The following is a 27835-nucleotide window of genomic DNA, read 5'->3' on the forward strand; positions in this document are numbered from 1 at the left end:
CTTCATTTTATTTTTAAGATTTTATTTATTTTTAGGTAATCTCTCCACCCAATGTGGGGTTCGAACTCACACCACCACAAACAAGAGTCACATGCTCTATGGACTAAGCCAGACAGAGCCCTGGAAGAAATATTTTAATAAACTACTAGGGAAGAGTGCACTTAATGAGATTTAGTAACAACTGATAATCACCAAACTGACTTTTAAGGGCTGATTAACAATGAGGTTTTATTCTGCTAAGTAGGGTGTGCCAGGCCCAGCCAACTTGTTTCCTTTTCGGCTCTTCCAACACACACACAGGACTCAGAGTCCGATGAATAAGTATGGAATAAATATTTAAGGACACAGGTTTAAAGAAGTACCTAATAATTAGCCTGTCCATGTGTCTCCACCCAGCCTTATTTATAACTCTACACTGTGGACTCAGTCCAATCCAGTTAAAAATAACATGAGAAGGAAGGTGTGAAGTCTAATGCAGTTGCAACATGTCATCCTGCTAAGCTGTGGGGCTGACTGATGATCTGGTTTGTGTGGCACAAGTCCCCTTCCTGTCTCTCAGCCTCTTGAAGTAAGCTGCTTGTTGAGTTCGAGAGGACAAGCTTCTCAGATATATTTTTTCTAGACAAATAGAATTTGGAGGTTAAGTTTTTCTTTTACTTGAAAGAAGCCAAAATTTAAAGACCAGAAACTGGGGCACCTGGGTGGCTCAGTCGTTCAGCATCTGCTTTCAGCTCAGGTCATGATCCCAGGGTCCTGGGATGGAGCCCCAAGTCAGGCTCCCTGCTTGGTGGGAAGCCTGCTCCTCCCTTACCCACTCCCCCGGCTGTGTTCCCTCTCTGGCTGTCTCTCTGTCAAATAAATAAATAAAATCTCCAAAAAAAAAAACCACCAATCAAAAGGCTACATACTATATGACTCCAACTACATGACGTTCTGGAGAAGGCAAAACCACGTTAACAGTAAAAAGATCAGTGGTTGCGGGGCACCTTTGCCCTCCCCCCCACTCTCTCACAAATAAGCAAATCTTTAAAAAAAAAAAACGGGGGTGTGGGGGGAGCAGTGGTTACCAGGGATTAAGGATTAAGGGGGAGAGAGGTGAACAGGCAGAGCTCAGAAGATTTTGAAGTTAGCAAAACTCCTCTAAATGATACTAAAATGATGAATAGATATAATAAATTTGTCAAAACCCACAGATATACAACAAGAGTGAACTCTAATATAAATTATATGCATAGGGTGATAATGATAGGTCAGTATAGGTTCACTGATGATAACAAATGTACCACTCTGTGGAGGGATGTTCTTATGGGGGGCTGTGCCAGTGTGTGGAGGGGGGTATATATGGAAATGTCTGCATTTTCATTCAATTTTGCTGTGAACCTAAAATTACTCCAAAAGATGAAGTCTACTAAAAAAATTTCCTGTAAGGGAAAATATCTTACCTTCCCTAAAATAAAGATTGCAGAAGCTTAGATTACACTTATAATAACTATTCCAAATGCTAAGCAACCAACTTAATTTAGTTCCAAACAGGTCTGACCCCCTTTGCTCATATTAAAACTCTGAGTCCTATTTAAAGCTAACAGCCCAGTCTATCCACTCCTCAAGGATAGCTATTTTTCTGGTCCTTCTGCTTAATTTGTAGTACTCAAACTCACTGCCATGTCTTCTGAAGAAGGAAAGCTTTTCGTGGGAGGGCTCAACTTCCACATAAATAAGCAGGATCTGGAAGACCACTTCAGCAGCTCTGGTCCTATTTCTGAGGTAGTTGTTGTCAAGGACTTACGAGACTCAGCAATCCCGAGGTTTCAATTTCACTACCTTCACCAAACTAGAGCTTGTCTCTGATGCCAAGAGAGCCATGAATGGAGAGTCTCTAGATGGTCACCAGATCCACATGGATCTCTCTGGCAAGTCAGCCAGGGGAACTAGAGGGGGTGATTTTGGGGCCCAGGGGCAAGGTTGCCGTTACTCTAGAGGTGGTGGGGACCAAAGCTACAGGAGTGGCAGATACGATAACCTGGAAGATATGGATATGGAAGGCCAGAGTGCTTATGACCGCTACACCAGAGGAAATTACAGAGACAATTATGACGAGGGAGATGAGGCGTGTGTACCTAATGTAGATACACAGGAATAAAACTTCTGATCCAGGATCATCCTTCCAAATGGCTGTACTTACAAAGATTTTTAAAGCTACACTGAAACATCTGTTTCAGTGGATCAACTTCTATTTTTGAACTAACTCCCAAGGTAGCTTGTTAAAGACATTTTAGAAAGCTCAATGTGTTTTTTGTTTGTTTGTTTGTGGTTTGTTTTTTTTTTTTAAAGAATGAATCTTCTTTTTTTAAAGATTTCATTTATTTATTTGACAGAGACACAGAGAGAGAAGGAACACAAGCGGGGGAGGGGGAGAGGGAGAAGCAGGCTCCCCGCTGAGCAGAGAGCCTGATGTGGGGCTCGATCCCAGAACCCTGGGACCATGACCTGAGCCAAAGGCAGACACTTAATGACTGAGCCACCCAGGCGCCCCTCAATATGTTTTTTAAACTTTTTTCTGCCATTTAAAGACAAATTCTGGGACATTTGTAGGGTCTGATTATTTTTCCTTTTACCATTTTTTTAGTTTGGGATCTCAGCGTTGCTGGTCCTGCCCCCCCCCAAAAAATAAGAAAATAATGTGCATTTAGGGACATTTTAAGATTTTATTTATTTATTTATTAACAGAGACAGAGACACAAGGAGCCAGAGAGGCAGGCAGAGAGAGGAAGGGAAGCAGGCTCCCTGCCGAGCAGAGAGCCCGATGTGGGGATCAATCCCAGGACCTTGGGATCATGACCTGAGCCCAAGGCAGAGGCTTAACCCTCTGAGCCACCCAGGTGCCCCTTAGGGACATTTTAGAATGTTTATCAGAGGTGGGAAGCAATTTCCAAATGCAATTATAAGAAATCAAGAACATGATCAGAGGTTTGTTTTTTGGTTGTTGTTGTTTTAATTCGGGGTCACCACCTTGATTACATAGAAGTTTCCTTAAAACATTTGTGAATATCATTTTTATTTATTACTGGAAGAAAAAAATATTCTGTTGTGTCTCATTCAGCATTTAGGATGTCCTTCACAGCACAGATTAAAAAGTTGAAAACTGAAAATAAACAAAAAATAAACAAAATAAAGCTAACAGCAGTTCAGTGTTATACCTGATGACTAAGAAACCATGTAAGTCATTGGGATGCTAAGCAAACCCATGAGCCCTAAAAAACAACAGAAGTATCATTTGTTGTCCAAGACAGGTACTCAAATAGTCTTATCTTCATCACAAACATATGCAGTAAATACCATTTACAGAGGAAAAAACTAAAGCTCCGGAAGATTCCACTCCTACGTCCCACAAGTAAGCAGTACATCCAGGAACCAAATCACCTCAGTCTAACACCAAGGTCTGCATTCTTTCAGCTATCCTCATGCCACACACACCGACACTTTTATATCAGATGATCACCTGACCCAAGGAGAAAGGTATTATCATCATTGCCATCTCGGAACAAAGAGTCCAAGGCTAAAAGTTAAATGAAGTGCCGGAGCACTGATTTAGACCCAGGACATCTAGCTCTAGAGTCCAAACACTCAATCCATTACCCAGTGCTGCCATTATTGTCACAAATGCCACCAATTGTTACAATGTCAGTGCTACCTACCAAGCAGGAACCAGGAGATAAATATGCCATATAAAGCCTGTGCTAGTTATATATAATTGGCATTTACCATGCTTGCATACGTCAACAAACTATATGGCAACACACCGTACAAAGGACATTATCAGTCTCATTTTCTCTGTAAGCTTCTGAACGCCATCTGTTAGGATTGCCTATAGATACATAAATTCTTTTTTTTTTTTTAAGATTTTATTTATTCATTTGACAGAGAGAGATCACAAGTAGGCAGAGAGGAAGGCAGAGAGAGAGAGAGAGGGAAGCAGGCTCCCCGCTGAGCAGACAGCCCGATATGGGACTCGATCCCAGGACCCTGAGATCATGACCTAAGCCGAAGACAGCGGCTCAACCCACTGAGCCACCCAGGCGCCCCAGATACATAAATTCTTTAACCAGGTATAGCTTCTCCACTCTCCAATTCTGCTTCAATCCAACACCTGATTCTACCCCAGACATAATTACTTCAAATAGAGTTAAAAAGAGAAAAGGAAGTCTTTGCAACTGTCTCATACATAGATGTCTTCTTGGACACTTCGACAAAAAAAGTTTAAGAAAACATTTATGCAAAAATGAGCAGAAGTAAACAATACATTGAGCAAACAATATATTAAGATACAGAGAAGCTACACTCTCCAAACCTCAGTTTGTCCATCGCCAAAAGGAGCTTCATCTATGATTCTTACTTCAGAAGGTGCACAGGTACAAGAGATTCTAAGTTCCTAAGTCAAAACATTTTGGTTGGCCTTAACATCATTTTTGCCTAAAATCCTTAAACTAGTAAATACTGCTTCATGTCTACCACAGCTAGGTAAAAAGGGGTGGAAGTTAAGGCAACTCCTTGTTTCCTGACCAAAGAGAATTTAAAAGGGGAATTTAAAAGGAGAAACAAGATGCTTTCCTTAGCCCACTCCACAGCTCCAGACTAGAACTCATGAAAGATTAGCGTAAATGCCCAGAGAATGATTCTAGACTGACACAAAGGGTCAGAGGAGCCACAGATCACACCTGCTTAGGGAGCAAATTTGGGTGGTTGAACAGATCCACAGCCATAGCTCCTGCCTCTGAGATGAAGCTGGGGCAGGGAGAGGGGAGGGGGTGGAGCTGACAGGTAAGAGCAGCAGCAGGGAGCAAACTTGTTTGCATGAATTCAAGTCCCAGCTCAGCCCTAATACCTGTGAGATCCTGTGAAGCTCATGTAACACCCTACTCTTCCATTTTCTCAGTTCTAGAACAGGAATAATAGTACCTCCCAGGATCAGTATGAAAATTGCCAAGAGGTAACATGTGGAAAATGCTTAGAACCATTTATTGCATAGAGCAAGCATTCAACAAATGACAGGTATCGTTACTGTTACAGATACTGATCTGAAATGACTTCTAGGGTATGTCAAATTAAAGGAAAAAGTCAGTACCAAACCATATGCACAGAATATCATCTGTAGAGAGAAATGTAGATAAATCTATTATGTACACAGACATCTGTCACAAGATACACGAATGTACACAAGACCACTGTTAACAGTGGTTGTTTCTGTGGAAGGAAACTAGAAAACTAGGAGACAGGGATGGAAGGATTCTTGCTTTCATTATATATCCCACCTTTACATTTTTTTTTTTTATCATTACAGTTAACCCTCAGGGGTACAGCTAACAATATGGTGCTCCTAAACCCCACACAGTCAAAAATCTACTTACTAACTTTGACTCCTCAAAATTAACTACCAATCGCCTACTATTCACCAGAAACCTTACTAATAACAGAAACAGTCAATTAACATATTTTGTATATCTATTATACACTGTATTCCTACAAGAAAGTAAGCTAGGGAAAAGAAAATGTTATTCATAAAATCAGAAGGGAAAGAAAACACATTTATAGTACTGTACTCACTGAAAAAAATCCGAGTATAAGTGGACTCGCCTAGTTCAAACCCATTTTGTTCAGGGATCAATTGTGTATCCTTTACCTATTTCTAAAAGTCCTTAAAATTAGTTGACCTGTTTTTTAAAAAGAAAACAATAAGCTGGGCTGATAGCAGTACAAATGACGAAGCAGGAATGGTTATAAGACACTGCAGGCTGGACCTACAAGATCCAACAAGCAGTAACACAGGTGACAAGAAACAAAAACGGCCTCAAAATTCCAGGTCTCATTCACTGAGAAAATATTGGTGTGTTGTTAGAAACAGATAAAAGAAGAGAAACTAAGGATTGGGAGAATTGAGAAAAGAGGCATTTGTATAGACTGAGTTTCAATATTCCATGAAGACATTCAGGTAGAAGAGTGGAGATAAATTTCCAGCCACAAATCAGCAGAGGACAGAGTTCCAGATTAAGACATCAGAGCAGCTCTAGGCCAGAGCCACAGTTTTGGCACAGACACCGAAACTAAGAGACTTCCAAGAGGCAGAGAACAGAGAAGAAGGGATGTGTAGAGTGACCCTCAGGAACCGCATGCATTTATCAAGAACCTTCAGTAAATGGGATGCTCTGGGTGGTATATTTTGAACAGCACATTGTGCTCATCACTGTTCTCACTGGACATCTTTAGATTAAGACAGTAATTGTTCTCTTTGCTTACTATTTCTTCTTGCCAACAGGCCACACGAGATGTGAAAAGATGTGGGTTGCATCCTTGTCCCCCCAACCATTTAAAAGATGCATGATCTTAGGCCATAACTTCTCTGAGCCTCCATCAGTGTAAGTAATGATAACCTTCTCCACAGGGCTGAAGTGGGAATTATATGACCAGGTGCACCTGAGAGGGTCAAGGAGAGTGCATTGCACATGGAAGACATTAAAGCACTATTACATGAAGATGAGTTTCATAGTCTAGGTTGACTATGTACATGTTCATGTGATAAAGACAACACCTTACCTAAAGATTCAACTATCAGTTGTTTCTCTGATATCCAGTGTTGGGCCATAAGAAGCAAATCTTCTTATGCCCTAAACACACCCCAAAAGGTATCAAATGAAGAAGCATATGTCCAGAATCGGAATTTTCCAAAGCTATCTTTAAAAAAAAAGAAGGGGTGCCTGGGTGGCTCAGTGGGTTAAGTGCAATTGCACTTAAATTGTTTAATTTTTAAGGGCAATTGCACTTAAATTGTTTAAGAAAATAAGGATATATGGGACACCTGGGTGGCTCAGTGGGTTAAACAGTGGGTTAAAGCCTCTGCCTTTGGCTCAGGTCATGATCTCAGGGTCCTGGGATCAAGTCCCACATTGGGCTCTCTGCTCGGGGGCAGGGAGCCTGCTTCCCTTCCTCTCTCTCTGCCTGCCTCTCTGCCTACTTGTGAGCTCTCTCTGTCAAATAAATAAATAAAATCTTTAAAAAAAAAAAAGAAGAAGAAGAAGAAGGCTTAAAAACCTCACGGTTTTCTCTTCCCCAAAACTGAATGATTATTTCTGCTAAAATTTAAACTTCAAATACAGAGTTATTAACTCATTTATCTCCTTAATGCCATACATCTTTTTTTTTTTTTTAAAGACATACAGACCTTCAAAAGATTCCTTTTCTATGTGTGCCTGGGTGGCTCCGTTGGTTAAGTGACTGCCTTTAGCTCAGGTCATAATCCTGGAGTCCCAGGATTGAGTCCCGCATCTGACTCCCTGCTCAGCAGGGAGTCTGCTTCTCCCACTGACCTTGCTTCCTCTCATGCTCTCTCTCTCAAATAAATAAATAAAATCTTAAAAAAAAAATTCCTTTTCTACAAGCTTTTGAGATCATTTCACATTATAAAATGATCAAATAAAATCAAATATTCCAGTTTTAAGTCTTTCATAGAAGATGAGTACAGACACCAGAGAAAAGACTTTCTATTTAAGGATAAATTTATATTTGGTCATTTTGGACCATAATCATGAGACTTCTTCCTCTGAAACACAACAAAAATATTCAAATGGGTGATAATGGCATTACAGTTAGAGATCCATAGTACAACGTTTGAGGATGAAATGGTGTGAAGTCTAGAATTGCTTCAAAATTAGGGGTGGCATAGTGAACGGAGGAAGAAACAAAATGCACTGTGCTGAAGCTGGAGTGACGGGTAAATGGGAGTTCACTTTGCTACTCTTCTTTGTGGCTGTTTGAAATTTACCATAACAATAAGTTTTTAAAGTGTATTTAAATGACACTTGTCTCTTGGCTACTTCAAGAATATAAAAATGTACATTTATCCACACTAATGCACATATTTTATTAGAATTTATCTGAGTGATAATGGCAGATTAGGGCCTCCAAGGGCTCATAGGACAGAATGACAGCTCCTAGGACAGAATGATTAAGACTAAATTGTTAGTCACGTGTATAGCTACCATGATTATTTTATAAACTGACATATCTAAAAAATCTTCTCTGATCATTTGTCCCAATTACATAAGAAGGATACCAGAGAGTCGTAAAATTTAGAGAAGAATTCCTAAGTATTTGGTGCCTACCAGTTCTTAGTAAATGTGTATATTCATATATTTATAAAATATTTTCGTCAATTTTTAAGTGTAGATTTCAAATATGAACACATCTTCATAATGGAGTCTATGTAGTTATTAAACATTATTCTAGATCTATACTTACAGACATGTATAGATACAGAATGATGTTAACCATGTATTTTAAATGAATAAGTACTTATAAAACCATTACAGGAATTGATTTCATTTTTATATTATTGTATTTGTATGTACTTAGAAAAATCTGGAAAGACACACATAAACATTTTTATAATGGTTACTTCTGCTTTGTAGTATGTTTTTTTATTGTTTTTCCCTTATTCTTTATACTTTATATTTTGTGCATGGATTTTTTGTTCAATAAGCATTCAACATTTATAATTCTTTAAAAAATAATTTTAAGAGAGGAAATAAGAAAATTACCAGTGTGTGAGAATTTCATACATGAAAAAGTAATGTTTTATATCAGTGAACAAAAGAGAAATTGTTAAATTATGGGATATAAAAAACTAACCATCTGAAAACCTCAAATGGATCAAAATTTTAAATATATAAAGGAATTATAAAGATACAAAAGAGGAAATACATGTAAATATTTACTTATTGGGGTAAGAAGGAATTACTTTCAAAGTAAAATATCGAAGACAGAAACAATCATGAAAGGAAAAACCCTTACAAGATTTCAATATATAAAAGAGACATTTTGGGGGCACCTGGGTGGGTTAAAGGCTCTGCCTTCGGCTCAGGTCATGATCCCAGGGTCCTAGGATGGAGCCCTGTATCAAGCCCTGTATCGGGCTCTATGTTCAGCAAGGACTCTGCTTCCCCCTCTCTCTCTGCCTACTTGTGATCTCTGTCTGTCAAATAAATAAATCTTTTAAAAAAAATAATAAAAGAGAAATTTTTGAAAATATATAACCAGAGGTCTAATAAATCTGTATTTTAGATGAAGAGCCAACACAAAAATAAAGGACATAAGTAACCCAAAATCACCAATAAACATGAAATAAACATGTAAAAGATGTTCAACCTCACTATAAACTGTGTTTGGTTTTGCTTTTTTTAAAATAATGTCCAAATGGGGCAACTGGGTGAGTATCCCACTCTTGATTTTGGCTCAGGTCATAATCTCAGGGTTCTGGGATTGAGTACCCCCACCCCAGGGGCCAGGCTGCCTGCTCATCAGGGAGTCTGCTTGGGAGTCTCTCTCCTTCTTCCTCTACCACTCCCTCTTCTCGTATGTGCCTGCACCCTCTCTCTAAAATAAATAAATAGTCGGGCCTGGGTGGCTCAGTGGGTTAAGCCTCTGCCTTCAGCTCAGAGGTCCTGGGATAGAGTCCTGCATCCGTCTCTCTGCTCAGCAGGGAGCCTGCTTCCCTGCTTCCTGCGCCCTCCCCCCCCCCCCCCCCCCCCCCCCCCCCCGCCGCCTTCCTCTCCTAATTGTGATGTCTCTGTCAAATAAATTTTAAAAATCTTTAAAAATAAATAAATAAATAATAAAATAACAAATCATTTTAAAAAATAAGTAAATAAAATAATGTCCAAATCTAGCACCTAAAATGAGCACTCTGATAAAAGAATGGGAATGTAAAACTGTTACAGTTTTTATTATTTATTGAGAAAAACTGTATTGAGAAGCAGGGAGCCAGGAGATCTCTCTTTCTCTCTGTGTGTCAAATAAATAAATAAATAAATAAAATAAAATCTTTAAAAAAGAAGTACATATTAAAAGACCAAAAAAGGGGGCGCCTTGGTGGCTCAGTGGGTTAAGCCGCTGCCTTCGGCTCAGGTCATGATCTCGGGGTCCTGGGATCGAGTCCCGCATCGGGCTCTCTGCTCAGCAGGGAGCCTGCTTCCCTCTCTCACTCTCTGCCTGCCTCTCTGCCTACTTGTGATCTCTGTCAAATAAATAAATAAAATCTTTAAAAAAAAAAAAAAGACCAAAAAAGGGAGTGCCAGGGTGGCTCAGTGGGTTAAAGCTTCTGCCTTTGGCTCCAGTCATGATCCCAGGGTCGTGGAATCAAGCCCCACATCTGGCTCTCTGGGTTCTCTGCTCAGCAGGACGCCTGCTTCCCTCTCTCTCTGCCTGCCTCTCTGCCTACTTTGATCTGTCAAACGAATAAATAAAATCTTAAAAAAAAAAAAAAGACTAAAAAAGTGTATACCCTTATGAATCAGCAATTGCACTTCTAAAAATTGTTTAAGAAAATAAGGATATATGGAAAACCTGGGTGGCTCAGTGGGTTAAAGCCTCTGCCTTTGGCTCAGGTCATGATCTCAGGGTCCTGGGATGGAGTCCCATGTCGGGTTCTTCACTCAGCGGGAGCCTGCTTCCTCCTCTCTCTCTGCCTGTCTCTCTGCCTACCTGTGATCTCTGTCAGATAAAAAAATAAAAATCTTTAAAAAAAAAAAAAAGAAAGAAAGAAAATAAGGATATATACTAATTAAAATTTATTTATTTTAAAGATTTAAATTTTTTTTTTTTTTTTTTTGACAGAGAGAGATGCAGCCAGAGAGGGAACATAAGCAGCAGAAGTGGGAGAGGGAGAAGCAGGCCTCCCACTGACCAGGGAGCCGAACGCGAGGCTCAATCCCAGGACCCTGGGATCATGACCTGAGCCAAAGGTAGATGCTTAACGACTGAGCCACCCAGGCACCCCACAATAACTAAAATTTAGTTAAAAGGATCTTCATCAAAGAATAGAAAAAATTGAGTCTGGTAACTATCCAACAGTGAGTGACTGATTATAAATGACAGCAAATATATACAGCAAAATCAAAAAGAGCCCTTAACCATGGTTTGTAGAAATATGTTTACCGTATACAAAACTATCAAAAAATATTCTATACGAAAAAGTAGTTATGCTGTATATTTAAATAATTATCAAAAATGTGTATAGACAGAAAAGTTCTGAAAGAATATAGTGTATTTTAAAATTTTAATAGTAGTTATCTCTGAAAGCCAGGTTTCCAGGTTTTCTTCTTCTCACCTATATTTTCTAATTTTGGCATACTGAGAATATCTTTATCTAAAAAAAGAGAAATGTGGGACACCTGGGTGGCTTAGTCAGTTGGGCATCTGCCTTTGGCTCAGGTCACGATCCCAAGGTACGAGAGTCTAGTCCGACATCCAGCTCCTTGCTCTACAGGGAGTCTGTTTCTCCCTCTGCCTGCCGTTCTCCCTGCTTGTGCTCTCTCTCTCTCTCTGACAGATAAATACATAAAATCTTTTTTAAAATTTAAAAAAAAAAAAAAAAAGCTTTTCAAACTTGCACCACTGAGAATTGCATAGGAAAGCTGAAAACAGTCATAACAAGAGTCCCCTTATCTAAGCACTTAAGATATCAGGCAGCTCCATTCATGCAACTCTATGCTCCAAACTCCCAACAGCTTCCCCATTACATGCAGAATAAAAACCAACGTGTTTCCCATGGCTTACAAGCCCTACAAGATCTGCAGTAGATGCCCTCTTTGAACACATTCCCTTCCCCAAGAGCTCACAGGGCCCTAGTCACACTAACCAGCTTACTATTCCTACAACTTCTCCAGCATGTTCCCATCTCAAGGCCTCTCCCCTCTCCGACTTTTTTCTTTTTAAAACTGACCTTATCAAAAAGATCTCTGCTTAAAAGTTACTTTATCAAGACAGCTATCTTTAACCACTTTATTCTTTTTTTTTTTTTTTAGATTTATTTATTTATTTGACAGAGAGAGAGATCACAAGTAGGCAGAGAGGCAGGAACAGAGAGAAGGGGAAAGCAGGTTCCCTGCTGAGCAGAGAGCCTGATGCGGGGCTTGACCCCACCACCCAGAGACCATGACTGGATCTGAAGGCAGAGGCTTAACCCACTGAACCAGGCGCCCCTAACCACTTTACTCGAATAGCAGTTCTTCCCCACCAGCCTTCTACCTCTGCTTCCTCTAATCGACTTTATTTCTTTTCCGTGTACCACCTGCCATTATATTATCTATTAATTTGTTTATTGTCTATCTCCTCCACTGGAATGCCTATTGGGACAAAGAGTTTGTTTTCCTCACCACTCAGTTTCAAGCACTTTAAATAGTGCCTGCTACATTGGAAGTACGGAATACTTACAAGATAATTAGGGGAATGAGTAAGTAAATAACTTTGGCCAAGATATGTTTCAAGTTCTTGTGTAAAAACAGTATTCGGCCTTATCTGCTCTAAACGATAGATTTCCTGAGGCCAACACCAAAAGGGTAGTTGTAATAAAGCAGGTGGAGTAAGAGCAGCATATTAACTCAATAATACTGATGTTACTGATGATTAGGCCCAGAGTTACCCAATCCCCAAAAGCCTCCCCCCGCCCCGACCTCTCACTGCACTACCATTAAAACCTACATCTTGGGGCGCCTGGGTGGCTCTGTAGGTTAAGCTTCTGCCTTCAGCTCAGGTCCTGATCTCAGGGTCCTAGGATGGAGCCCTGCATAGGGCTCTCTTCTCAGCAGGGAGCCTGCTTCCCCCCTCACTCTGCCTGCCTTTCTGCCTACTTGTGATCTCTCTCTGTCAAATAAATAAATAAAAATCTTCTTTAAAAAGTTTTAAAAATTAAAAATAAAAAAATAAAACCCACATCTTTGCAAAGTGAATTGTGGAAAATTCGAGAGGGAGATGAACCATGAAAGACTGCGGACTCTGAGAAACAAACTGAGGGTTTTAGATGGGAGGGGAGGAGGGGGGGTTGGGTGAGCCTGGTGGTGGGTATTAAGGAGGGCCCGTATTGCATGGAGCACTGGGTGTGGTACATAAATAATGAATCTTGGAACATTGGGAAAAAAAATATTTTGATGGGGGGAAAATTAAATAAATAAATAAATAAATAAATAAAATCTTTTCAGAAAAGAAGAAAAAAAATTTTTTTAAAACCCACATCTAGAGGCGCCTGGGTGGCTCAGTGGGTTAAGCCGCTGCCTTCAATCAGGTCATGATCTCAGGGTCCTGGGATCGAGTCCCGCGACGGGCTCTCTGCTCAGCAGGGAGCCTGCTTCCCTCTCTCTCTCTGCCTGCCTCTCCATCTACTTGTGATCTCTGTCAAATAAATAAATAAAATCTTAAAAAAAAAAAACCCACATCTACCTTACTGAACTTAAAGTTTTTCTAAGAATTTCTGAATATATTTAACAAACATTATAAATTATTTCCATGAGGAAAAGTGAGTTATTTCAAACTCTGAGCAACCTCTTTCTCGTTAGCTAGTAACCAAACCCTGTTTCTTAATATGTAGCCTTGTAACATGAAATAATCATCTGATTTGCTAAAGCCACTAATTATTTCTCACTGCCCTTAATTTTTCAGTAAAATGAGGCAAGGAGAGACCCTGCAAAATAAACACAGGCACTCTCAAAGCATGTGTGAGGGAAGCCTCAGGGAACCAAGGTCAGCTGTAGTCTATGTCACAAGTAGTTTGTTAACTAAAAGTAGTTAAAGTACCCAAATTTGAAAATTAGTTATTTTTAAAAAGATAAACTGGACTATGGTGTCATTTACAAGGTTCACTTCCTTTCTGATACACATTTCTTGAAGAAAAGCTAATGTGTACCAGATCAGAAATTCTGCATAATCCTGCTTGATGATGCCGTCATTTAAGTAAACTGTGAATGATATTCCCCATAGTCAACCACAGAAATATCATAATTTTTCACAACACCACGGTAAGCGTAGTACAGTTGAGAACCCAGACTGTGGAATGGAGTCTGGCCAGCCTGGGCTAGAATTCCACTTCTGCCACTTAGTTGCTGTGTGATCTGGAGTAAATTCTCTACCTTCTCTGGTCTCCCTAACTCCATATCATCCCTAAAACGGAGATAAGAAGATCTACTCTTGTAGAGATGTTCTTGGGGCTGGTAAAATGTATCAAAAACATCTTGTCCCAGGCAAGAACGACTGAGGAATGGGAAAGCCACAGGCAGCTGATGAAAGAGTGCACAAAAACAGTGGAAAGTGTTAAAGTCTGGAAAAGCTCTCAATTTCTCTGCACACAGGCAGCCAAAGAGGAAACCGTCCTCCACAAGGAATCTATAAATTGGAAGATCTGTTAACACACACACACAATGTGCCCTAAGAAACGGCATCTTTCTTCATATCCCAATCAGCCTTAAAAATTATCTAGCCTTTACACTAGAACTAATAATCCTTGTATGTCTCATTCTCCTTATCTTAGAAGGGTTGCATCAATCCCAACCCGACTCCCTGAGGTCTACAAGCTAAAGAGAAAAACCAAGACATTACTGAATATAGCTAACGCTTAACAAAACTAGTGTCCCCTAAAGGGTCCATATAAACAGTAAACCCCCGCCTTACGCTTTGTCGGTAACAAGTCCCTTCTATGCTCCTCAGTGAACTACAGCAATAGGAAAACCTCCAGTAGAAACACAAGGCGCCCAGTATGAACTTCCGCTTTCCGAATTAGTGCTGTCCCACCAAGCCTGGACCCCAGCGGTGCTCTCCGCCTACAGATTAACAGCTTCAACATTTCCCCGCCCCATACCACAAGACCCAAAGAAAAGTTAGGACCAAACCCAGTAACACAGCCCTAAGGCTCGGGGGCTGCTAAGCCGTTCCTGCGCCCCTCTCAGCACATGGGGCACGCGGATGCAGGTTGCGGCGGGGCGTCCGCACACAGTACCTGGATGAGGCCCCGCTGGAACAGGGCGCTGTGCACGCAACCGGGGACCCTCCCTGGCAGCTCCAGGGAGCCGTTCCCGCTGCGGATCCTCCAGCTTCCCCGCAAGCTGAGGCTGCGTCCGAAGGCGGTAGGGCCCGCTCGGCACAGGGCGAGCAGGAAAAGCAGGCGGAGGCGCATACCGAGAGCGGGTGCTGCGCCAACCGCGCCTGCGGCCGCGAAAGCGCGAGTTCCTCGGAAGCCGCCCGGGCTCCGGCGCTCCCCGTCCGGGCCCCGCCCCCGGCTCCGCCCCCAGGTCAGCTGAGAAGCTGGGACGACCCCGGCTCCCGTGGCGGGGCGGGCTAGCGCAGAGCCCCGGTGGGTGGGTGGGCAGAATCTGGTCCTGGTGGTACCTCGGCAGTCTGGGCAATTTTCAGCGCTTATTCCTGCTGCTCCGGTGTCTGAGCCAAAGGCGAGAACAGTGCTGCGCAATTGGGACACACAGATCCCTGGGCACGAAGTGGCGCTCAAAGCCTCAGGGAGCTCAAGGACCGACAGTAGGGTGATGAGACGCAGCGAGAGAGGCTTCCAACCGCTTCAGACAACCGAAACACGGAGACACTCACCGCCTCAGCTCCCCCAAATTTCCCGGGACCTTCATCCACACTTCAGAGGCCTCTCGGGCGGCAGTAACGCTCACCTCCTGCAGCTCCACAGGTGGGTCTCAGAGCACACTCCCACCCTTCAGAGACGAAACAGTGACTAAAATTACCTGATTCGTAGGGTCATTTTGAGGGCTGAGAAAATCCGTGTACCGCGTGGAGCGTAGGGCCTGGCCCAGAAAAAAAAAACAGCAAGTTAGTTAATGTTAGTGGACTACGACCCTCTGTTTTGAAAAGCCTCACAGAGGAGGCTTCCTGAGGTTCCAGAAATGTGCACCAGATGTGCAGGCAAATTTAAAATCCTCCAAGTCTCCTCCTCTCAGTAAGGGTGAGACTTGAACTGGGAAGTTTCCTGAACTCAAAAATGTAGACAGTCCAATTTTTTCAGGTTGTTATACGCATAGAAGGAGTTAACATGTATGGCTGTTCCTAACAACGCAGGGGTACCCAAGGAAGAGCACAGGTTTATTTCGGGTTTCATTGTCACGGGGTCTACTTAAGTCCCATTTTGCAATAGGATGTAACGCTGATCCTAGGAAGGGGACACGGAATTTTACATTGCATGAAATGGATTTATACCTGTGCTGATATTATCTCCCTTGTTTCCATATTTAGGAGGAAGCTTGTGAAGGGTTCTCCCCTCATCAAATCTGAGCTTTGTTTTGGCTATTTATAATGACCCTGGAAGTGCCTGAACCTGTAGACACAGGACAGTGTTTTACAGAGGCATTATTTTTTCACAAGCCTAGTGTCTTGGCTTTGGGGGTATTATGGATTATCCAGTCCAAGCCTCTGGTTTTGCAGCTAAGGGAACAGAGTCCAAAGAGGTCAGGTGACTGGCCTGTCATACAGTGGCAAACAGAACCAAAATTCTCCATTTCTGACTTAGTCTCCCTGTAGTAGAGACTACTGATCTTGAGCAGGCTGTGGTTGGTTCAGAGCCTTCCATACTTCAGCAGCATTCTTACTTTTGATAGGAACAAAGCTCTCAATTCAAATAATTTGCCATAACTCAATGCAATAAATAGTCAGCCTTGGTCTGTTCAAAACTAATTACAAGACATGACAGCAGGAGTAGCAAAGGAATTTTTTCATAAATCTCAGAGATTCCATTAAATCCAGTCAAAGGAAAACTCATCCCAGCCAGTATATTTGGATATATTCTGTTGTTCTATTAAGAAATAGTTTAAAGGGGCGCCTGGGTGGCTCAGTCAGCTAAACATCTGCTTGCAGCCCAAGTCATGATCTCAGGGTTATGGGATCAAGCCCCAAATAGGACTTCTGCTCAGAGAAGAGCCTGCTTCTCCCTCCCCTTGCACCTGCTCACACAGGCAGTCATGCTCTCTCTCTCTCTCTTTCTCAAATAAATAAATAAATAAAATCTTTGGGGGAAAAAAATGAAACAGTTTAAGGAATCTATTTAAAAAAAGAAGAAGAAGAATACGCACCAGGACACAAACATGGCATGACATGGATTGCTTCACTTTGAAATCTTCTTATTTGATGTTTTCCAAAATTCACATTGTTTAAATCAAATGATAGTTTCCTGGTTTAAAAAGACAAGGCTTATAGAAATTAAATGATATGCAGGGTCAGCATCCTGCTAAGAAGACCAATGAGGGCTTTTTGGCTCGCATGACAATGCTTCCATCATCTCTAAATATATGAGTTGGTAAACTCATTAGATTAGAACACCAAGGTATACCAAGGCCAAGGATGTTCCAATCCCATGAGATAATTACATAAATTATAATGAGGGGAAGAAAAATGACTCAGTGTCTGCTTAATCCCCAAAGCTAGGGACAACAGGCCAGAAGTATTTCCCTAGAAAGTTATACAGACAACTCTTAAACTCAACAATAAGTTCACAAATAACCTGGCTAAGAAGTGGACCAAAGACTTGAGCAGGCAAGTCACCTAAGAAGATATACAGATGGCAAATAAACATATGAAAAGATGTTCCACATCATTTATCATCAAGCAAATGCAAATTAAAACAATGAGATACCACTACACACTTGTTAGAATGACCAAAATTCAAAATACTGACAACACCAAATGTTGGCAAGGATGTGGAGAAACAGGAACTCTCATTCATTGTTGATGTGAATGCAGAATGATAAAACCACTTTGAAAGATACTTTGGTGGTTTGTTACAGAATTAAATATGTACTTACCTTATGATCCAGCAATCACAGTGCTTGATATTTACCCAAAGGAGTTAAAAACTTATGTCCATACAAAAATACTCAGGAGCACCTGGGTGACTCAGTCGATTAACCATCTGATTCTTGATTTCAGCTCAGGTCATGATCTCAGGGTCATGAGATCAAGGCTGGGTATGGAGCTTGCTTAAGATTCTCTTTTCCTCTGCCCCTCCGCCTCCTTCCCCTACTCATGAGTGCATGCATGCATGCTTGCTCTCACTATTAAAAAAAAAAAAAAAAGCATATGGATGTCTATAGTAGTTTTGTTAGTAACTGTTAAAACCTGGAAGCAACCAAGATGTTGACATCAATAGGTAAATGGATAAATAAACTTTGGTATGTCTAGACAATGGAATATTATTCAGTGCTAAAAAGAAATGAACTATGAGCACTGGGTATTATGTACAACTAATGAATCTTTGAACACTATATCAAAAACTAATGATTCACTATATGTTGGCTAACTGAATATTAGAAAAGAAATTTGGAGAAGAGTGAGTCAGAAAAATCTTATGACCAAAAAAGATACCATATAACAGTGTATTACTACTTATTAGATATAAAATTATGATACAAAAATGGTATTTGTTATTTCTGTTGCACTTTTTAAAAGATTTTATTTATTTATTTGACAGAGATACCGAGAGAGCACAAGCAGGCAGAGCAGCGGAGGGAGAGGGAGAAGCAGGCTCCCCACTGAGCAGGGAGCCCAATGTGGGACTTGATCCCAGGACCCTGGGATCATGACCCGAGCCGAAGGCAGTTGCTTAACCAGCTGAGCCACCCAGGCGCCCCTTTGATTGCATTTTAAAACTGATAAATTAATCTTGAAAAAAACAAAACAAAAAAAGAAACTATCAAGCCGTGAAAAGACAGAGAAGAAACTTAAATACATATTACAAAGTAAAAGAAGCCATTCTGAAAAGGCTATTAAAAAAATAAGATTCCAAGTATATGATACTCTGGAAAATGTTAAACTATGAAGACAGTAAAAAAGATGAGTAGTAGAAAGATGCCAGGGGTTAGGGAGGGTTGAATATATAGAGCACAGAGGACTTTTAGGGCAGGGAAACTACTCTGTGTAACCATAATGGTGGGTATATATTGCTATACATTTGTCAAAACCCATAGAAGGCATCACACAGTGAGTGAACTGCAGCATCAACTATAGACTTTGGGTGATAACGTAAGTTCATCAGTGGTAACAAAATGTACCACTCTAGTGGGGGATGTGATAGTGGGGGAGGCTGTGTATGTGTGGGAGCAGGGAATATATGGGAGATCTTTGTATTTTTCATTCAATTATGCTGTTAACCTGAAATTGCTCTAAAAATAGTCTGTTAAAATATATATTTCTAGAAATTCTGTGGGTCAAAGAAAGAAGACTTCCAGTTAATGATGTGTTGTGTAAAGATCTTGGAAGTCATCACTGCATCCTAAAAATAAGCAAAAAGCTGAACTGAAAATCACTAACTCCATCAGAGAATTCAGGTGATGGCAAAACACTACCCCCAAAACTGGAGAGACAGGTGGATACAGAGAATCATGGCTTACTATAAGCAGAAACCCATGAACAGAAAGCTCCTCAGGAACAGCACTGGGTAGGAAAACCTACACTATAAATGATGAATTGCGGGAGACTGTGAGTTAAAAGCTCTATAGGGGCCCAGGCTTAGGGGTCACCCAGGCTTTGGGGTTTGCTTTCCAGAGCTCAACCAAGTTCTCACACTGAAGGTTAGAGAATAGTTCCCTGATACTTCAGCAGGAGGAGAAGGAAAGGAACCATTTTGAAATACATCAGACCATTCTGATCTTCTTAATAAGACCTGTCATCAAGAGAAACCATTTAACCAAAGCCTAAACCTTTGGGGTTTTATCAGGGTCTAACCAATCTGGAAGAAGGGAAATACTAACTCCAACATTATTTATAGATTCAATGGAATTCCAGTTAAAATCCCAGCTAGTTATTTTGTGGATTTTGATAAACCTCAAGTTTATAAGAAGAGGCAAAAGGCCCAGAATAACTGAGACAGTTTTGAAAAAGCCAAACAAAATTGAACACTACCCTATCAGGAGCACAGCAGAGTTGGGAGAGAGCTGAGCTACCAGGTATTGGAACAGCCAATCAAACCAACAAGGAGCCAAAATGAAAGTAACAGTGAAGACTTTAATTACTTACTGTGATAGTATAAACAAAAGGCTAAAATCAAAGATGCCAACTCCCCCTGCTCCATTTCCCCCATGAAATGGCATACAAATTGAGGGTCAGGTGGATCAGCAGAGATACGGGCATTGTCTCACTGTTGAGGGAACCCTGAACAAAAGGTTCTGGCTGCTTTATGAGCCCTAGGGGGAGGGAAGAGAGGAAGGGCTAACAGTAGAAAATTACTGGGTAGTGAGTCTAAGTAGGGATAAATGAGATTAAGGTTTCCCATTTGTCCTGCCCCATAAGGAGGTATTGGCAGAGTCAGCTGAAGAAGACTTCTGCCCAGGACCTCAGATAAAGAGACCCAGGAATGAAGTTATAGGGGCTGGGAATGTAAATATGTGAAGAACATGAACAGCGGTCATCAGTCCTTCATAGCAATTCTGTTTAGAGACTGTACTACTTGACTGTATACCAAGTCTGATATGAGGGGATGGATGGCTTTTTCCCACGAAGCCTGTCAGGTAAGACCTTTGTAATTGCCTATGGTCAGGCCTGAAAAATTACACTTACATCATGTGATCCAACAAATCTGATAGTGCTGGAGATTTATCCATGGAAGATATATAGAGTTTGGGACAAGCTCCAACAGAAGAGTCATGGTGTCGACCCTTATATTCTATAACAAAGCTATGCACTTCGCCATAAAAAACTACTCTGAAAAATGTGTCTTAGTATGCTACTGGGTCTTACCAAATACCAAACATCTGACCATGGTACATTAAAGGACTATGCAGCCTGAACAGAGGATTATCAAAGCAACCAAGTCATAAAGCTGGGCAGAAGCATCAATGTCCCATTGTATGTAGGAAGTGGTATATTCAGGCTCGAGCAAAGCCCAAGGCACTCAAGTAAACTATAAGAATAGGTGGTGTAAGGGCACCTGGGTGGCTCAGTGGGTTAAGGCCTCTGCCTTCGGCTTAGGTCATGATCCCAGGGTCCTGGGATCGAGCCCCGCATCAGGCTCTCTGCTAAGCGGCGAGCCTGCTTCTCCCTCTCTCTCTCTGCCTGCCTCTCTGCCTACTTGTGATCTCTCTTTCTCTGTCAGATAAATAAATAAAATCTTAAAAAAAAAAAAAATAGGTGGTGTAGCCTTCCATGTCACTTACTTTGCTATACCGATGACCTCATGGGGAGTTCCTTATGACCAACTAACACAGGCCTGATTCACATGTAGGCTGCTGGTAAAATATATTGGAACTGAGTGTAAAAGTATAGCTGCCAGCCACATTACAGCACCATTCAGGAATGGCCCTCCATGACACTGGTGAGAGGAAATCTCATTACACATAGTTGTGAGACCTGTGTTTGATTTTTTACTTCATGTGATAGAGGTAGCCTGAGCTATAGTTATATATTGAACATCTGAGCTGAGCCAAAAGTCTTGTTTGGTTGGGACCTTAAAAGGGCTGTAAAAGAGAAAGAAGTGCCTGGGTGGCTCAGTTGGTTGCGTGTCTGACTCTTGATTTCAGCTCAGGTCATGACCTTGGGTCATAAGTTGGAGCCCCATGTTGGGCTCCACGCTTGGCAGGGAGTCTGTTTTTCTCCCTCTCCTTCTGCCCCTTCCCGTGTTTGTGCTCACTCACTCTCGCACGCTGTCTCTCTAAAATAAATAAATCTTTAAATAGAGGGAGAACCTTAAATGAGGGTGGAAAATGGGTGACATGGAGGTCTGGGTAGATAATATGTGGATGAACGCTATAGGAGTGGGCACAACACATGCAGTTTTGTTGTGTCTCACATTAATGCTCAAAAAACAACATGTACCACAGAGGAGGGTCTGGAAAATCAAGTACACAGAAAGCCCAGTCCTTTGGATTTTAGCCAGTTTCTCTGTGTACCACCCCAGTACTTGACATTGAACGCATGAAGGAAGTGATCATAGGAGCAAAGATGAAAGCCAAGCAGACCCAACAACATGGGATTTCTCTCCCCAAATACGATCTTACTTACCGCCTTCGCTGGTTGCCCAACCAGCCAGAAGCAGAGACTGATGCTGAGTTCTAGATAATGGTACCAACCTACCACCCATTGGCAGGTTGATTACACTCAACCCTTTGCCCCTTGTTGGGGCCATCACATTGATTTACTGGAATTAATACAATGTCTGAAAATGTTCTGCCTTCTCTGACTGCAGTGTCTCCATAGCACCATCCTAAAGTTATAGAATTCTTTTTTTTTTTTTTTTAAGATTTTATTTATTTATTTATTTATTTAAAGATTTTATTTATTTATTTGACAGAGATCGCAAGTAGGCAGAGAGGCAGGCAGAGAGGAGGAAACAGGCTCCCTGCTGAGCAGAGAGCCCCATGCGGGGCTCCATCCCAGGATTCTGAGATCATGACCTGAGCCGAAGGCAGAGGTTTAAGCCACTGAGCCACCCAGGCACCCCAAGATTTTATTTATTTATTTGACAGAGAGAGATCACAAGTAGATGGAGAGGCAGGCAGAGAGAGAGAGGAGGAAGCAGGCTCCCTGCTGAGCAGAGAGCCTGATGTGGGACTCGATCCCAGGACCCTAGACCATGACCTGAGCCGAAGGCAGCGGCTTTAACCCACTGAGCCACCCAGGCGCCCAAGTTATAGAATTCGTTCTTTTGAAATGGTATCCCTATGACATTGCCTTAGAAAATAGACCCACTCGGGCGCCTGGGTGGCTCAGTGGGTTAAGCCGCTGCCTTCGGCTCAGGTCATGATCTCGCGTCCCGGGATCGAGTCCCACATCGGGCTCTCTGCTCAGCAGGGAGCCTGCTTCCTCCTCTCTCTCCCTCTGCCTGCTTCTCTGCCTACTTGTGATCTCTGTCTGTCAAATAAATAAATAAAATCTTTAAAAAAAAAAAAATAAATAAAAATAAAAAAGAAAATAGACCCACTCAATGTCAAAAGAAATGTGAAAAAGGCCTCATGAACTTAAGAATCACTAATTTGACCAAGTACCTTATCAGCCAGGAGCAGCCATCCAGAACAAAACAAAGCAAACACTGAAACAGTGGAAATTTCAGCTTAGGTGTCAGCTAGAGGACAGTATCTTGTGAGGTTGAAGCCCTTTCCTTCAGGATGCAGTATATACACTGATTCTCTGGCTAGTTTTTGTGCTGTGTCTCCCAGAACTAGAAAACTGAGGTATAAGAACCAAGATGTAGAAGTGGCTGTTGCCTCTCTGATGATGATCATTATCAGTGACTCACTAATGGAATTTGTCTTTCCTATTCCTGAAACTGTTGACTCCGTTAGGTCAGAAGTCTTAATTCCAGGGGTGGGAAAGATACAGAGTTCCACCCAACTGAAAGTTGTGACTAATATTTTGGAGTCACTTTGGGTTCCTCATGCTATTGGACAAACAGGTAAAAACATAGAGTTAATGTACTTGCTGGGTAATGAATTCTGATAGCCAGGTGAAGCTGAGTTGCTACAGCCTAATGAATAAAAGGAGGATTCGGTTCAGAAACTTGGGGAGTCAGTGGAACATCTCTAACTACTTCCATGCCCAGTGTTAACTGTCAATGGGAAATTACAATCAACGTAACCCAATAAAATCAAAACAACCCAACATGCAATCCACATGGGCCTCAGTAGCCCCAGGCCTACCCAGTCAGTCCCATGGTTATTCTGGCTGCTATCATCACTTTAAATCTCAGATGAGGCAGCATGCCACAAAAACTAGAATCAGACTTTCCTAGCAACTGCCCAAAGGTGCTTTCCTACTTTCTCTGACTCACTTCTCTTTTCCTACACTCTCACTATTCTGGGATCTTACCTCCCAAAGAAAACATTAACAATTAAACTTTGCCTCCATCTCTCTTTGCTAGGGCATTCCAACAAAGAAAATCTCTCTCGGGGCGCCTGGGTGGCTCAGTGGGTTAAGCCTCTACCTTCGGCTCAGGTCATGATCCCAGGGGTCTGGGATTGAGTCCCGCATGGGGTTCTCTGCTCGGCAGGGAGCCTGCTTCTCCTCATCTCTCTCTCTGTCTGTCTCTCTGCCTATTTGTGATCTCTCTCTCTGTCAAATAAATAAATAAAATCTTTAAAAAAAAAAAAAAAAGAAAATCTCTCTCAATTTCTATTCATTAGCTTAATTGATCATTCTAGGCTGTCCAATAAAAATTAGACTTCCAGAGCTATTCAGTAGAAATATAATGCATGACTCATAAGTTTGACAATATCTAGTAATCACATTTTTAAAAGTAAAGAGGAGCACCTGGTTGGCTCAGTCAGGAGAGCATGTGACTCCTGCTCTCAGGGCCATGACTTCCAGGCCCACGTGGGGCATGGAGATTCCTTAAAAAAAAAAAAAAAAAAAAGGAAGAGTGGGGCACCTGGGTGGCTCAGTGGGTTGGGGCCTCTGCCTTCAGCTCAGGTCATGATCTCGGCGTCCTGGGATTGAGCCCACATCAGGCTCTCTGCTAAACGGGGAGCCTGCTTCCCCCTCTGCCTGCCTCTCTGCCTACTTGTGATCTCTCTCTCTCTGTCAAATAAATAAATAAAATCTTAAAAAAAAAAAAAAGAGTAAAAGGAAACAGGTGAAATAAATTTTAATACCTTTTATCTAAACCAATATGTAAAAATACTATCATTTTAACATATTCAATGTAATTATTGAGATATTTTACATTCTTTAATACAAGGTTTCAAAATCTATTGTAAATTTTATACTTACTGCACATCTCAATTTGAATGGTAACTTTGGATCTGTATTCAATATCATACATTTTACAGTGAAAAATATTCACATACCCAATTTGTTCTGAAATATCGGTGCACAATTTCCCATGGATCTCATATTTCTGAACATCTTGTGAGCAGAGGCCCTGGATACTTTTGTTCTGCACTATCTTGTAAAGGATATTTGTATTTCAAACAGCTTTGGAAGAAGAACACCCACCCATGTCTTAGTTTAGGTAGTCAGGCAGAGCCAAACTCTCCCTTCCAGTGCCTTTTTGTTCTATTTAGGTTCTCAGCAGATTAGAGGATGCTGAGTCACAACTGGGAGGACAATCTGATTTACTTAGCCTATTGATTCAAATGCTAATCTCTTCTGGTAGCATCTTCACAGACACACCCAGAAATGTATAACCACTTATCTGGGCATCTTGTGTCCTAGTCAAGTTAACACAAAAAGTCAGCCATCACAATGTACAGTTCAGTGAGTTTGGCAAATGTATATATACTTGTGTAATCACTAACCCCATTAAGATATAGGACATTTAATCCTAGAAAGTTTCCTTGTGCTTCTTTCTAATCAAATTATCCCCATCCCAGGTAACCATGTTTCTGATTTCTATCACCATAGTTTAATTTTGTCTCTTCTTGAATGTCCTGCAAATGGACTTGCACACTATGTTTTTTTACTTCTCTTTTTCGGTATAATGTTCTTCACATTTATTCATGACATTCATCCTTATTCTTGAAAGATTTTTTTCTTGATATAGTATTCCAGGGTGATAGTTATTTTTCCTCAGTGCATTGAAGATAATATTCTACTATCTTCTGTTTCCGGGATTTATTAAGAAATATTTCATTTTCTTTTTCTTTTTTTTTTTTAATTTTTATTTATTTATTTATTTGACAGAGATCACAAGTAGGCAGAGAGGCAGGCAGAGAGAGAGAGAGAGAGGAGGAAGCAGGCCCCCCGCTTGAGCAGAGAGCCCAATGCGGGGCTCCATCCCAGGACCCTGAGATCATGACCTGAGCGGAGGGCAGAGGCTTTAACCCACTGAGCCACCCAGGCGCCCTGAGAAATACTTCATTTTCATTCTTGAGTTGATCTACTTATTGTTTCTTTGCAGGTAACCTACTTCATTTGCAGAAGAAGTGGCAACTCTATATGGACCTCTGGACTACAAGTGGGAGGCACACGGCTGTGTTGAGGCTTGTAGAAGTGGGTTCTGATGTAAGACACTCCAAGACACAGGAAACTGTGTATAGGTCATACAAGAACATTGGTTTCCATATCAAGGGGTCTGCAAAAAGATGATCACCTGGCCAAGGTGGCAAAGTCTCCTATGAATTGTGTTGTAGGCCTGTGGACATTTACTGAATGTCTTTAGACCCATACCAGGCAAACAACAGTCCACACCATGAACTGCTAGAGAACTTTTTCGTTTTCCTATAATATCCCCCCCATTACCTTCTACTGAGAAAGCTTAACATTATGCTCATAAGAAATGCTTAAAGGAATTCAGATGTTTCTCACAAAGGATACAGGCATACCTCAGAGATATTGTCGATTTGATTCCAGACCACCACAATAATGTTAGTATTGCAATAAAGTGAATCAGATTAATTTGTTGGTTTCTCAGTGCATGTAAAAGTTATGTTTACACTATGCCGTAGTCTATTAAGTGTGCGACACTGTTATGTCCAAAAAGGCCATGCATGTACCTAAATTTAAAAAATACTAACCATTGGGATACCTGGGTGGCTCAGTGGGTTAAGCCTCTGCCTTCAGCTCAGGTCATGATCTCAGGGTCCTGGGATTAAGCCCTGCATGGGGCTCTCTGCTCAGCAGGGAGCCTGCTTCTCCCTCTCTCTGTCTTTCTGCCTGCCTGTCTGCCTACTTGTGATCTATGTCTGTCAAATAAATAAAATCTTGTAAAAATATTTTTTTTTAAATACTAACCGTTATATGAACTTTGAGCAAGCCATTATCACTGATTGCAGATCTCCATAACAAATATAATAATGAAAAAAAAATTGAAATATTGTAAGAATTACCAAACTGCACATACACAAAAATAAACTCACAGTGGGTAAAAGACCTCAACATGAGGCAGGAATCTGTCAAAATCCTAGAGGAGAATATAGGCCGTAACCTCTTCGACTGGGCCAGAGCAACTTCTTTCAAGACACATCTCCAAAGGCAAAGCAAACAAAAGCAAAAATGAACTTTGGGGACTTCATCAAGATCAAACCTTCTGCACACCAAAGGAAACAGCCAACAAAACAAAGAGGCAACCCAAAGAATGGGAGAAGATATTAGCAAATGACACTACAGACAAAGGGCTGATACCCAAGATCTATAAAAAACTCCTCAAACTCAACACACACAAAACAGATAATCACATCAAAAAATAGGCGGAAGACATGAACTGACACTTCTCCAAAGAAGACATACAAATGGCTAACAGACACATGGAAAAATGTTCATTATCATTAGCCATGAGGGCAATTCAAATCAAAACCACATCGAGATACCACCTTACACTAGTTAGAATGGCCAAAATGAACAAGACAGTGAACAACAAGTGTTGAAGAGGATGTGGAGAAAGGGGAACCCTCTTACCCTGTTGGTGGGAATGCAAGTTGGTGCAGCCACTTTGGAAAACAGTGGAGATCCCTTGAGAAATTAAAAATAGAGCTTTGCTATGACCTTGCAATTGCACTACTGGGATTTACCCAAAGATACATATGTAGTGAAAAGAAGGGCCACTTGTACCCCAATGTTCATAGCAGCAATGTCCACAATCATCAAACTGTGGAAAGATGCCCTTCAATGGATGAATGGATAAAGAAGATATGGTCCATATATACAATGGAGTATTATGCCTTCATCAGAAAGAATGAATACCCAACTTTTGTATCAACATAGATGGGACTGGAGGAGATTATGCTGAGTGAAATAAGTCAAGCAGAGAGAATCCATTATCATATGGTTTCACTTACTTGTGGAGCATAAGGAATAACACTGAAGACATTGGGAGATGGAGAGAAGTGAGTTGGGGGAAATTGGAGGTGGAGATGAAACACGAGAGACTGTGGACTCTGAGAAACAAACTAAACAAACTGAGGGTTTTGAAGGGGAGGAGTGTGGGGGTTTGGTGAGCCTTTTGGGTGTTAAGCAGGGCACATATTGCATGGAGCACTGGGTGTGGTGCATAAATAATGACTCTTGGAACACTACATTCATCAATTGATGGACATTTAGGCTGTTTCCATACTTTGGCTATTGTAATTAATGCTGCAATAAACATAGA

The 27835-nt window shown here is 41.3% G+C and overlaps 1 protein-coding gene and 1 long non-coding RNA gene across 4 annotated transcripts in view; one reads left to right on the plus strand and one right to left on the minus strand.

The window, feature by feature from the left end:
* The window catches only part of MANBA (mannosidase beta), a 128128-nt gene extending 113043 nt beyond the window's left edge, over nt 1-15085 (minus strand). For 2 of the 3 annotated variants that reach the window (XM_032333028.1, XM_032333027.1), the window contains exon 1: nt 14813-15085. In XM_032333028.1, coding sequence (XP_032188919.1) covers nt 14813-14989 — 177 coding nt within the window. In that variant the 5' untranslated portion in view covers nt 14990-15085. Of the gene's footprint in view, nt 1-10392; nt 10427-14812 lie in introns of those variants that run through there. The other variant, XM_032333029.1, reaches the window with a different exon arrangement.
* LOC116584543 lies at nt 15079-26145 on the plus strand. Its single transcript, XR_004283224.1, has 2 exons — nt 15079-15505; nt 25649-26145. It is a non-coding gene; the product is annotated as an uncharacterized LOC116584543 (long non-coding RNA).
* The last annotated feature ends 1690 nt before the right edge of the window (nt 26146-27835 follow it).

This window comes from Mustela erminea, chromosome 2, assembly GCF_009829155.1.
Source record: "Mustela erminea isolate mMusErm1 chromosome 2, mMusErm1.Pri, whole genome shotgun sequence".
Taxonomy (NCBI): Eukaryota; Metazoa; Chordata; class Mammalia; order Carnivora; family Mustelidae; genus Mustela; species Mustela erminea.